This window comes from Canis aureus, chromosome 34, assembly GCF_053574225.1.
Source record: "Canis aureus isolate CA01 chromosome 34, VMU_Caureus_v.1.0, whole genome shotgun sequence".
Lineage (NCBI taxonomy): Eukaryota > Metazoa > Chordata > Mammalia > Carnivora > Canidae > Canis > Canis aureus.
This window is the reverse complement of record NC_135644.1, coordinates 19,790,567-19,803,119: the sequence shown is the minus strand read 5'-3', so window position 1 is coordinate 19,803,119 and position 12,553 is coordinate 19,790,567. Positions and strand designations below refer to the sequence as shown.

The 12,553-nt window shown below is 35.9% G+C and overlaps 1 protein-coding gene across 2 annotated transcripts in view; it reads right to left on the bottom strand.

Annotated features, from left to right (window-relative positions):
* The window catches only part of TTC21B (tetratricopeptide repeat domain 21B), a 78,200-nt gene that overhangs the window by 61,034 nt on the left and 4,613 nt on the right, over positions 1-12,553 (bottom strand). For both annotated transcript variants that reach the window (XM_077883438.1, XM_077883439.1), the window contains exons 4-6: positions 9,415-9,581; positions 7,224-7,346; positions 4,296-4,453 (exon numbers count right to left, since the gene is read on the bottom strand). In XM_077883438.1, the coding sequence (XP_077739564.1) occupies positions 4,296-4,453; positions 7,224-7,346; positions 9,415-9,581 (448 nt within the window). The remainder of the gene's footprint in view (positions 1-4,295; positions 4,454-7,223; positions 7,347-9,414; positions 9,582-12,553) is intronic.

Genomic DNA, 12,553 nt, shown 5'->3' with positions numbered 1-12,553 from the left:
TCTCAAATAAATAAAATAACAAAAAAAAGAATTTGGGGCACCTGGATAGCTCAGTTAAGCATTCTACTCTTGATTTCGGCTCAGGTCATAATCTCATTGTTGTGAGATGGAGCCCCACGTCAGGCTCCATGTGGGATGTGGAGCCTGCTTAAGACTCTCTCTCTTCCTCCTTCCACCACCCTCTCCTTCTCACAAAAAAAGAATTCACCTTGACCAGGAAGATTTATTACAAGAATTTCAGGAATGAAAAGATGGGTTAAACATTTAAAAATCTGTTAATGTAGTTCACAACATGAAAACAGATTTCTATGTGATAAAAACACATCAGAAAATATTATGGAAAAATACCTTATTAGTAATAGGAACAGCTCCCCTTCCCCAAAAAAAGATATAAACTTAGTAAAAAAAAAATGCAAACGCTATATAAATTCCTAAACCTTACGCAAAAACATTTAAAAAAAAAAATGAACAAATGGGGTAACTAACACACTTAGGTTTTCTTATCATGAATGGTGTGGTACACTGAATTATTAGCTTTAATTTTCCCACTTTCCATTAATACATGCTTTCTGCCATGAAAGTGAGCCACTGCTCCTATAAATGCTGACATGTACTTTACTGCTTCTTGGCTATGGCCCTGGACATCTTCCTTATATTAATCAATGGAATGTGAGTAGGAGTGGCAGTGTGCCACACCAAAGTTTCAGAGGCACTGAATATTTCTGGCTGTCCCTTACGTCTCTGCTATCACCATGAGCAGAGCTTCCTCTGGGTAGTTGGTGCTCTCTGGCTTGTGCCCAGAGAAGAGCACCCTCAGAGCTGACCAGAGACCAAACTGCAATGAGGTGCCATCCCCACCCGGCTGGATCTAAAATTTGAAGCAGAATACCAGGCAAGCCTGTGGAGGTCAGAGGATCCCCACCAAAATGAGAAATGAGTGCTTACCGTCATATGCCCTGAGATCTGTAGCTGTTTGCTATGCCTCAATAGCTGCCACACGATAATACACTCATTTTTGGTTAAGTTTTTTTTTCCCTAAATAATCTATAGATTTAATGCAATTCAAACCAAAATCTTATAAGGTTTCTATTTTTTTAACTTGATAAGTTAGTCAATTGCAAAAGAGCCAAGAAAACTATCGAAAAAGAAACATGATAGAGACCTTTCCCTAAAAAATATAAAAATCCATTTGAAATATAAGAAAGAATTGACCCAGTTTTAAAAAAAAAAAAAGGACCAGTCACTATACAGGGGGAAAAACAGCTTTTAGGATTAAAAAAATGCTCAATCTCCATCTGCTTTTGGCTCAGGGCGTGATCCCGGAGTCCCAGGATCAAGTTCCGAATCAAGTTCCCTGCATCGAGCCTGCTTCTCCCTCTGCCTGTGTCTCTCATGAATAAATAAAATCTTTAAAAAAAAAAAGAAAGATGCTCAATCTCAACATAATCAGAGAAACGAAAATAAAAATAAGGTTTTATTTTACCAGATTCGACTACTACTATTAAAATTGTTAAAAACAAAAACAGAAAACCACCGATAATAGCCAGAATTGATAAGGACAAGGGAGGGGGCATTCCACAGGCTACTGATAGGAGTACAAATTAGTATAACTTCTTAGGAGAACAACTTGGTAGTGTCTTCCAAAGTTTCAGATGCATTCCTGAGGTTGAGATTGCAAACTGTCTCCTCAAATCTACGATCTCCCCATTGGCTCGAGCACACAGCTGGCCTACATTTTCCTGCCACCTTTGGAATTAGATGCGGCCTGCAGGAGACAAAGCTACGCCTGCCATGCCTGGGCCTGGGCTTTTAAGGAAAATAGAATGAACCCTCCACACTCTCTTTCCCTTTGCACCAGCTGGATACCAATGGTATGAGGTTTTAGGATGAGAAGAATCACAGACAGAAAGGGACCAGGTCCCTCAATGACAGTGTGGAGGACGGCTGCTTCATTGAGATTTACGTCCACTCAAAATAGTTACATATGACAAGAAAAAAAAATTATGTATTTAGACCTGTTCTTTATAGGATCTTAGCCCACCCTAACAAATATGATTCCCTTTAAAGCATTTGGGAAGCAATCTTCCAGAAATACACCCATATGTGCATAGAGGGGTGTGTGTGTGTGTGTGTAAAGGCCTAAATGTCTACCAATGGGAAAAAATCAACTATCTGTATGTTTATTTTATAGATATTTTTATTGTTAAAAATAATTATGTATATCTGTGTGAATGGATATAAAAGAATATCCACAAAACACTAAAGAAAAATCAAATTTAGGGGCACCCGAGTGGTGCAGTTAGCTAAGTATCCAACTCTCGGTTTCAGCTCAGGTAGTGATCTCAGAATGGTAAGACTGAGTCCCACATTGGCTCCACACTCAGCACTGAAGCGACTTGAGTTTCCTTCTCCCTCTACCTCTCCCCCCACCCCTTGTGAACTCTCTCTCTCTCTAAAACAAATCTTTAAAAAAAAAAGAAAAATCAAGTTTAAAAACTATATAACAAGTCTATTTTTTATACACATCCCTCAAAATATATTTCTTATATATTATATTGATACCCCTCCTAGCCCTTTCACTCACACAGTGCCCGGAAAAGAAATCTAGAAAAATCTAAACATCAAAGAGTTACCAATGCCCAAATTGTGGCCTCCAAATATCATTTCCCACTAAAAGGGATTAGATTGCATTCCACAATGGCTAATACTTGTTTGGGGCAGCAAATATCCAAATTGACCCAGGTATATCTTGCTATCCACCAAATAGCAAGGAAACTATGAAAGACTACTAGGATCATATGAAAAGAACCTAAGAACTAATTTTAAGAGGCTACTAACAGCCAAAGAGGAAACAATTTGAGCACCTAAAATAACCGAAATGTTTAGAAACACACAAGTTAAATCCATGTTATACAAACAAATCCAAGCTACTAATCAGTCACCATTGCAGGATGCCACAGAATTTTTAAATTTTTTTTTGTTTGTTTTTTGAAACCCAGAAATAAAAGACTCAAGCATTCATTTAATTTTTCTTATATGAACCATAACACCAAATAACCAACCAGTAGATTAGAAGGTTTTTTTTTAATAGTATTCCAGCTAAGAAATGAAGAAAGAATAATATAACCCTATTATAATTCTAAAGCACCTATGTAGTTAGCACAAATTTCTGCTAATAAGGTGCCTGGGTGGCTCAGTCAAGTGTCCAACTCTTGATTTTGGCTTAGGTGAGGGTCTTGGGACTGTTGAGCTCAAACCCCACAGTAGGTGTGGAGCCTGTTTGGGATTCTATCTCTACCTCCTCTACCTCTGCCCCTCCCCGCACTACCTCTCTTTAAAAAAATATTCTACTAATACCACAAAAAGATAAGGAAAGATTATGTCCCTTTGATGAAAGAACCCATCACCACTTACAAAGTAACTGCAAAAAAAAAAAAAAGAAAAAAATTCGAACATGTACCTAACCAAGTCTTTATATCCAGTACCAATTTATAGGAAGTTCAGAGGATAAGCAACAAGTTATATAGTATGTGGCATGTAATCAACAGAATTCTTACAGAAAACGGACAGGATAAAAGGCTGGTTTCTTAAACAACAACAGCAACAAAAAGGTGGAGAAGTGAGAGGGCAAATGGAGAAAGAAGGAAAAGGAGGAGGGGCAGGAGAAAAGGATTCCTCCAATGACTTCACACTTCAGAAGAAAAATCCAGATCCTTAAGGTAACCAAGACCCTGCACATGCTGGCTCCCCTGTCCACCTTCTGCTGACTTCGCTGCCCAGCCGTTTTATCTCCTCCCACTCCTTAAAAATATGACCCAAACTATTGCCTCTAGGTCTTTGCACTTGCTTTCCCTTCTTTCTGCAAAGTCTTCCCCCAGATATCTGCATGGCTTGTTCCCTTAGTTCAACTGTCATCCCATAAAACTGAATCCCTCTTCCCACTCCCTATCTCAATTTCCAGCTTTCTCTTTTCTCCACAGCACTCAGAGCTCTCTAACATACTACATAACCTCTTATTTGTTCTGCTTATTATATGGTTCCTCTCATTTGAATATCAGCTTCCCAAGGGCAGGGATATTTGCATAAGAGTGTTTTAGAACAGCTCTTCAGATATTTATGTAAATCAATAAATTCAGTTTTTAAAAACAATGCAGTATTAAGGTCTTCTTCAATTCTCTATTGTTTGAAAAAAATCAAACTTCAAATATGATAAAAAAATACACACAGATTTTTTTTTTTTAATGGAAATTATATAACCACATCCAAGGTATTTGTATTATCTTTTTTTACTTAACCTCTGTGCTGTTTCAACAGTCTGGTCCCAATCCTGTAAGGCGAGTTGTAGTTTCATTTTCTTTATAAAAGCTGGAAGGAAACTTGGAAAGTTCACTATTATCTGGTTCACAGCCTCCAGAGCACCGGAATAATTCTGGTGCATCTCAAGGCATTGTGCCTAATGGGAGAAAAAAACATGACATCAAAACTGTGATCACGTACGCCGAGCTTCTCACAGCAGTTATCCTGGGATACATAGAATACTAGTGTTTAACATGTTCTGTATTTTTGTTTTCTGACTTTTCCGTAAGGAACAGTTATCATTTTTATAATGAGGAATACAAAGTAAGTTTTTAAGAAATTAAAATTTTAAAACTTCAGAACAAAAAATATTTTATGTAAGTGGCTTTGTTATAAAACCCTAATAACTAGAACAGAAAGATTATCTTTCAGAATAAAATATTTCCAGGATATTTGCAAATAGTATCCAAAATGAAGATTCTGTATCTTTTTTTTTTTTTTTTTTTAATTACTTTCTGGCTACAGAAGATAAGACTTTAAAGAATAAGCCAAATAAAATCCAAGCAATTCATTCTAGCTCAACATTTTCAATTCTAGGAAGTATCTTAAGGAAATAATTGAATAAGAACACGCATTAAAATAGTACATTATACTCATGACAGATTTATAATAAATCCAAAATTTTTTTTAAATTCTATTTATTTATTCATGAGACACACAGAGAGAGAGGCAGAGACATAGGCAGAGGGAGAAGCAGACTCCTTGCAAGGAGCTCAGTGCTCAACCACTGCGTCACCCAGGCGTCCCTATAATAAGTATAATTAAAAAAATCCAAAATGTCCATACAGGATTAAATTATAGCATACCTATTTAACCAAATTTTAGATGGCTATGTAGATTTATAGATCTGTATTTACTGAAATGAAGAGATTTCATTTATAATATAATAGTTTAACTGGTTATCTCTAATGGTAATATTTTTTCTTAATTCAAATATTATTGAAATTGAATATTTTTACGTCTATGTATTACTTTCATAGTAAAAAAATAAAGCTATAGAGTTAGCACTTTATGAATGATATTTATCACATATCAGATTTTCAAAAATTTGCTTCAAGATCTCCATTAGGAATAAATCTAGTCCTAGAATATCTCAGTTCAAAATGAACATCCATTTCAAAAGATATATAATTGCAATATAATCCTAAAATCTGTTTGAAATTATATCTCATGTAATATTCCCATATAATTATATTCCCATATAATTAAAAGAAAGTCTGAGACCATCCAAAGATGACACTATGTCAAAATAAATTATTAAAATTTTGGAGTAACTGAGAAAGATTAATGCAGAGAATTTTTTCAAATTACATAGATCTTTAGACTCTACCTAAAAAGCTGGCAATGTAAAAAAGAAAATCATGCTAAAAGACCACATCTATTACTTCCTTACACCATCACTTCCCATATGATGCCACATATATATTAAATGAAACTAAATTTCCTGTGTATTTGGATCATGTTATTCCAAGTTGGAATTAGGCTAATGCAAACATCCTCTTGAATTAATTGAAAAATAAACACATAATTGGAGTGGGTGGTATCAGAAAAAGAATTTAAACCAATCTTAAGTATTGGAGGAAAAAGGTAAATCCCTCCTAAACTATGTTAACACCTGAAAGAGGCCCACCTTAGAAGATTATCAACTAGCTTTTCTTTAAGGAATAGGGAGGAGGTGAAATGATAAGAAAAACTCGATAAAACTCAATTTCTCTAGCAGTGCCGTCAGTTAACACTTGACTCCAATCACCTGGAGAACTAGTGGTGGCACCAAACTGAACAAGTTCAGTAGCCAGAGAAATGGGCAAGAGTGAGTTGGGGATATTAACAGTCAAGACACTAATAATCCTCTCCTCTTCTTTTTTATCCCCCCCAAATTACTGCTTATCTAACAAGCTGTTCTCCTAACATATAATTTTAATTTCCTGTTGCTAAACCAAAAATTTAAAAAATTTTAAGGCATTCTGAAGGCATCAATGGAACTAAAGAAAAAGGTCTGAATAATACATTCCTACCTACCAATGATTTCTAATGACTTCGCCAATTAATTGCTCATCCCTCACAATGTAAGGTCACTGGCTGCCTATCTATCTGGTTCAAATTAAAAGCCAAAGGCTTTATACAATTAGCCTTGCCTCTCTTCACTACCCCCATGCCCACCTGTCCCCACCCCACCTTCTTTTCCTCCAGCCTCTACTTCTGCTCTCCACCTCGCTCATTCCATGTTCATCTCCTGGCCTCCCAGCAATGCCTAGAACACGACTTACGGTATTTCAACTTGTTATCTCCTCTATTTGTAATGCTTCCTGCAGGTGCCCACAGAACTTTAACTCTCACATCCTAGAAGTCTTGGATCAAATGTCACTTTCTCTGATCACATCATTTAAACCTGAAAATTCATACCCCAGCTCTACGTCTCCCCCTTTACCAGATTTATTTTTCCACTGCACTTACCACCTTCTACTATACTATGTAATTTACTTATTTTTTTTGTCTGTCTCCAACAACAGAGTACAAGCTCCATAAAAGCAAGAAGTTTTATTTTACTTCAGGGTATCCCTGGTATCTAGAATGATGCTTTGCACATGTTAGACAAACTATGAATGTTTAGTGAGTAACTAATATAGGAACCAATACCACCACCAACAAAAACAAAACCAATCTAGATTCAGGAAGTTGGTAAGGAATACATTCCTCTGGTTTGTCATTCACTGACCTATACAAATAAAATCCAAGTCCCTCCTATAGTTGAGAGCTGAAAAAAGTAACACGACAATTATTATCTTTCTTGAGTTATTCAGGTTTGTTGGGCTTCAAATATATTATGAATACGTTTTAAAACATGATTTACCCTAACTCCAACTCACCTTACCCAGCAGAGCAAAAATATCATTTCCATCTTGTAATTCCTCTTCAAAACATTTCAGTGCTTTTTTAGTGTAAGGTTCTTTTCCTTTTGTGAGGTCAAGCCATGCTTTCAAAATCTGTCCCTGTAGGATGAACAATTCTAATCATATATCCATTTTATTGGAAATGAAAGAAATAAGTATAGATGAAAGAGGTAAACCTGATGTCCTTTTTTTGTGATTAGTAAAGAAATCACCCTGTCAAAAAATGTTACGAATTATGAAAGTGTTCAGTTAAACTGTTTTCAAATCTTTTCCAGCCTAGAATCTTGTGAACTGTTAGGTATTTTCAGCTCTTACGGTTATAACGTGTTCAATATTAAAAAATTTGTCAAATATTCCATGAATCCTAAATAACCAATATTCTTATCTGGGACTTTGCTAGTAAATCATTAATCATAATTGTTAAATATGTAACTCAACACACAAACAAGAATCTGTTACCTCTTTTCTGGGCAAACAGACCATGTGAACTAAGATGGAAAAACATCAGTGTCTTGCTTGATACATATTAAAAATTAAGATAATCTGACAACTATCTTAATCCTTGTGATAGTCCAGTGCGTTTCAAATGGAAAGATCAATGGCCTCAGAACTCAAAGGCTGAAGAAATCATGGATGTTTACTTTCAGAAATGTTAGTGAGTCAGTGGCTTATAAGGTTTATAGGATTAAAAAGAAGATAGATACAGGTTAATTTACTTTTCAATGTCAAATAAAAAATTGTAAAATCTGTCCTTCTATCAAAAAATTTCTAGGCCAATTCATAGACTTACAAGTCTTTAGGATTATATTTATCTCCCTCTATCTCACCTGAAAAGACGTATATAAATACTAAAACAACACTATTTCTTTTTTCTTTTAAGGAGTTTATTTATTTGAGAGAAAGAGAGAAAAAGAGAGCCCAGGCATGGGGGTAGGAGGTGGGAGGAAGGGCAGAAGAGGGGATGCAGACTCTCCGCTGAGCAAGGGTCCTGATGCAGGGCTTAATCTAGAGGACCCTGAGATCATGACCTGAGTAAAGGCAGATAATGAACCGACGGAGTCACCCAGGCACTCCTAAAACAATCCAATTTCTACTCACTAGGTCAATGTCTGCATTTGAATCATTTCAACTATTGCCTCTGCGTGGATGATTCCTAGTCTTTATTTCTAGTCCAATACCTCTTAAACTTTTTTTTCCCCCCAAGAGCTCACCTACTATCTCCATCTCACTGTTCCACCAGAGACAGAAACATAGCATGCCTGGAACCAAATATATCACCTACCCCCTCCACGATTACCTTCTCATCCCAACATATTCTCTATGTTAACCAGTCTCTGAAACTGTCCAGGTTTAAGACCTCAGGGAGACATTCTTGATATCTGACACCTCAAAATTTTGCCCCCACCACTTATAATCAGTTGGCAGCTCTTGTGGGTATTAAGTATTCTCAAACTCATACCATAGTACAATATTTTAGTTGTAGGCCCTCAAAACCTTCTGCCAGAAAGTATATACTACCATTTTGGGGGCTGCACTCTCCCCAGGGTCAGTTCATCCTATAAACCATCGTTCAGTCTTGTGAATTTGCACTCTAATAATACCACCATCACGATTAAAAACCTCAATGACCTCTCCACGCCTAACACACTAGATATAAATATACGTATGTAGCTAGCAGCCAAGGCCCTTCACTTTGTCCCACCCGACCTCTCTAAGCTTTCCTTCCACCTTCTTTATCTGTGTACCCAGTGTTTCCATCAAATGTGAGCTTCTCACTATACCTGGAACCAACACGTCTCCTTGTTTTTTTCATTCCATTTATTATTTCCCACCTTGGGAGTACCCGTTTCCCTTTCCCTTCATCATTGCTCATCTTTGTTTTATTAACAGTGCAAATATTGGTTCCTTGTATCTAGAGCAGCTCAATAAGGAGAATGAGAGGGAAGGACAGAGAAAAGGAGAGAAGGGAGGGAAGGAATCAGAGAGGGATCTTTCCAAAAATTAATAAATAGCATGAGAGTAAACAACCTTAGACAACCACAATTTTATAAAATAATATTAAAATAAAGCTGCTCTTTACAAAGTGATAAAAGAGCAGAATAACAAAGAATACTACTGAATATAAGCTTTAGTAGTATATCTATTTCAAAATGAGAAACCCAACTACCTCTTTACTGCCATTTGACATTTTGATCATTCTGTCAATATATTCTCTCGCTTTGTCAAGACGGCCAATGTGCCATAAAAATAAGCCTGCATGGTACAAAGCTTTTGGCCCAGCTCCTTTACGTTGCTCCTTCATTCTGGCATCTGATTCCAGAATAGCTTCTCTATCTAGGAGGGGAAAAAGGCATTAAATGAAAATTAAATTCTAGATCAAGTGTTCATAATGGATCATTAACAGAGCACAGAATATAGTCCTCTCTATAGTGCCACTGTCTAATAGAAATAAAATACAAGCCACGTATGTAATTTAAAATTTCCTAGTAGTCACATCAAAGAAGTAAAAAGAAACAAGTAAAATTGATTTTAATAATACATTTTATTTAACTTGATATATCCGAGTTATCATTCCCACACAAAATTGACATGAAAATTATTGAGATACTTTTTTCTTACTAAATTTTTAAAATCTGATATGTATTTTATACAAAGTACATCTCAACTATGATGCTAAATTTTCTCCAAAAATACTTGATTTGGGCGCACCTGGGTGGCTCAGTCGGTTAAGTGTCTACCTTGGGCTCAGGTCAAGATCTCAGGGGCCTGGGCCCTTTGCTTGGCTTCCTGCTCAGTGAGGAGTTTGAGTCTCCCTCTGCCCATCCCTCCACCCCTGCTCGTGCTCACTCTCTAGCAAATAAATAAGTAAATAAAGTATTTAATAAAAAAATACTTGATTTGTACTTAGATTCCATAAAATTTATAGCTGAAAACAGCAGATTCATATATTCATTGTTCCAAACATAACTTTTCTAAAAACTGAATCAAATAGCAGTTTTAAATTTAATTAGAATTAAATTTAAAATTCAGTTTCTCAAGCTAGATACATTTCAAATACTCAACAGCCACATGTGATTAATGACCACTATAATGTACAGTAGTTCTACAGTTTATGTCATTCTCAAGATAAAGGCTAAATAGGCAATTTTTTTTAACAGTAAGTAACTTGAAAAAACTAGCAATGATTCTAAAATTATTAGAGGTAAATCGAGGACTAGTACCCAAATTACCCAACTCCTTAATCCAATTCTAAAATATGTAAACATTACTGGCTGTTGTTGTCATAGGCCAGTGAAAGGGAATACAATTACTATTATTTGCATGGTTTAATACTGGCTGCTTGGCAGCTCCCTTAAAAAGATGGTCTACCTGTAATAACTCTAACCATTAAATCTATTACGTGTGTGCTTAGGCCACAAAGGCTGATTATATCCAAATCCTGAATTGAATCAGAATATGGATCAACTATGCAATAAGTTACAAGAAATGTCAAAGTTGAAGGCTGTGATTCTAACCAATGACCTTTCTGGAAATGGCCATCCAGAAAAAGGTATTTATTGTCTCTTCCTTTTATCTCTAATGATATCAACCTAAACTTAAATGTGGAACCACCAAGGCACAACTTTATGAGTTCACAAAACAAAACTGTTTCTGGAAGGCTACAGATTGCTTGGCAAGAAGACCCTCCAATACACCCACTTGAACACCTTCATAAGTTTTCATTAAGTAGTCATGGTATAGAGACAGAGCTCTATAGAAACAGAATTTATCAGGGCAGGGAAGGATCTGTAGTTTCCTGCCAGATGCCCATCAAATCCCAAATGGGGGATATGTTAGCTGTGACACCATCTGCTCAAAGCTGGCTCTTTCCAGATATCAGCTCAAGTTCTTAACGCACCAAAGTCCTTTTCTAATCAGGGCTTATGTCAGCATTTAAGAATGGACATGAACGGCCGAGGCCCTTTCTAGGGATATCCGGGTCCCTTCTGAGCTTAAACCCACTCAGAATCATCTATGGTAGAAAGTAGAGTCGGTACTTAAGTGTTTCTAAACAATATTTCTGTCTCCATCTTTTTTGGTGTCCTGGAAATCACATTTCCCAACAGAACTAACACTCTTGAGAATAATCAATTAAGTGAAAACTTGATCCTAAAAGGAAAATGTTTTACACTAATTTGTGTTTTTTAGATTTACTGGCTATATCTCTCTGTGCAAATCCTCTGCTCCACCTAAACACACTCCTGCTGGATCACAGAGATCCATAAAAGGAGCCTAATCCTGAACCATTTCACATATTTGCCCATCGATTGATCCTGACAAGTTGCTATATATTCAAATCCTACTTGTCCTTCAAAGACCAGATTAAAGGCCCCATCTTCCCCAAAACCTTCACAGGTTCTATGGATTAACAGTACATACCATTTCTTCTATGGATTAGCAGTTCATACCATTTTCAGTTCATTTTGGACTCATTTGTTTTCTTATAATTTTATTTAATAGTAACATTAGAATTTAACCTTTGTGGGTTTTACATTTTCTTTTCTTCACGAGACTATAAACTTGATGTCATGGATCACTTCTTACAATTCTTTTGTATTCTCTAACATACTTGACGTGGTCCCTTGCAGATAGTAAGCATTAGTCTAGTCATTAGACTTGTTTACTTGTTAAACATATTAACGCTTTAACTTTTTTGCTGATCTGTGCAAGTGCATGTGGGGTAAAGGAGGTATGTGATACTTTGCTTAGGAAAAAAATTTTCTAATGTTATAGAAAGTTGTAACATCTGATTTTTGTCTAATTATTTGAAACATGATCTATATTTATAATGCTATTAGCTGTTACTGAATATATATAAAAGAATACAGTACTATTTCCTCTTTTTTTTTTATTTCCTCTTTATTACCTATAATTACGATATTCTGCTTCCGCCATTAAGAATCATCATATATTGACAGTTCACACAATTTTAATTGCTGGTTTATGCATAAAGTTCTTTCCATAATCAACTTATATTTCCTAGCCTATCACTAGATAGAAATTTACTGAATATCTTCAAAGAGTTAGCAACCCCCTTGTGCGGATGTGTACAGGCCTTTAAGAAGCTTAAGATATAGTGGAAGAGATAAACTGCATGTAGCTACAGCTTTGCACATAACAAACTACAGAGTTGGCTGCTGCAGAGCACTTTATGTATATACTTCTTCTGGGCTGTCCTTTGTTTAATAATTGCTAATATACATTCCACTTGATATTAATTCAAATGATCCCTATATATTAATGAAACTTCTGTCTTAGGATATAAG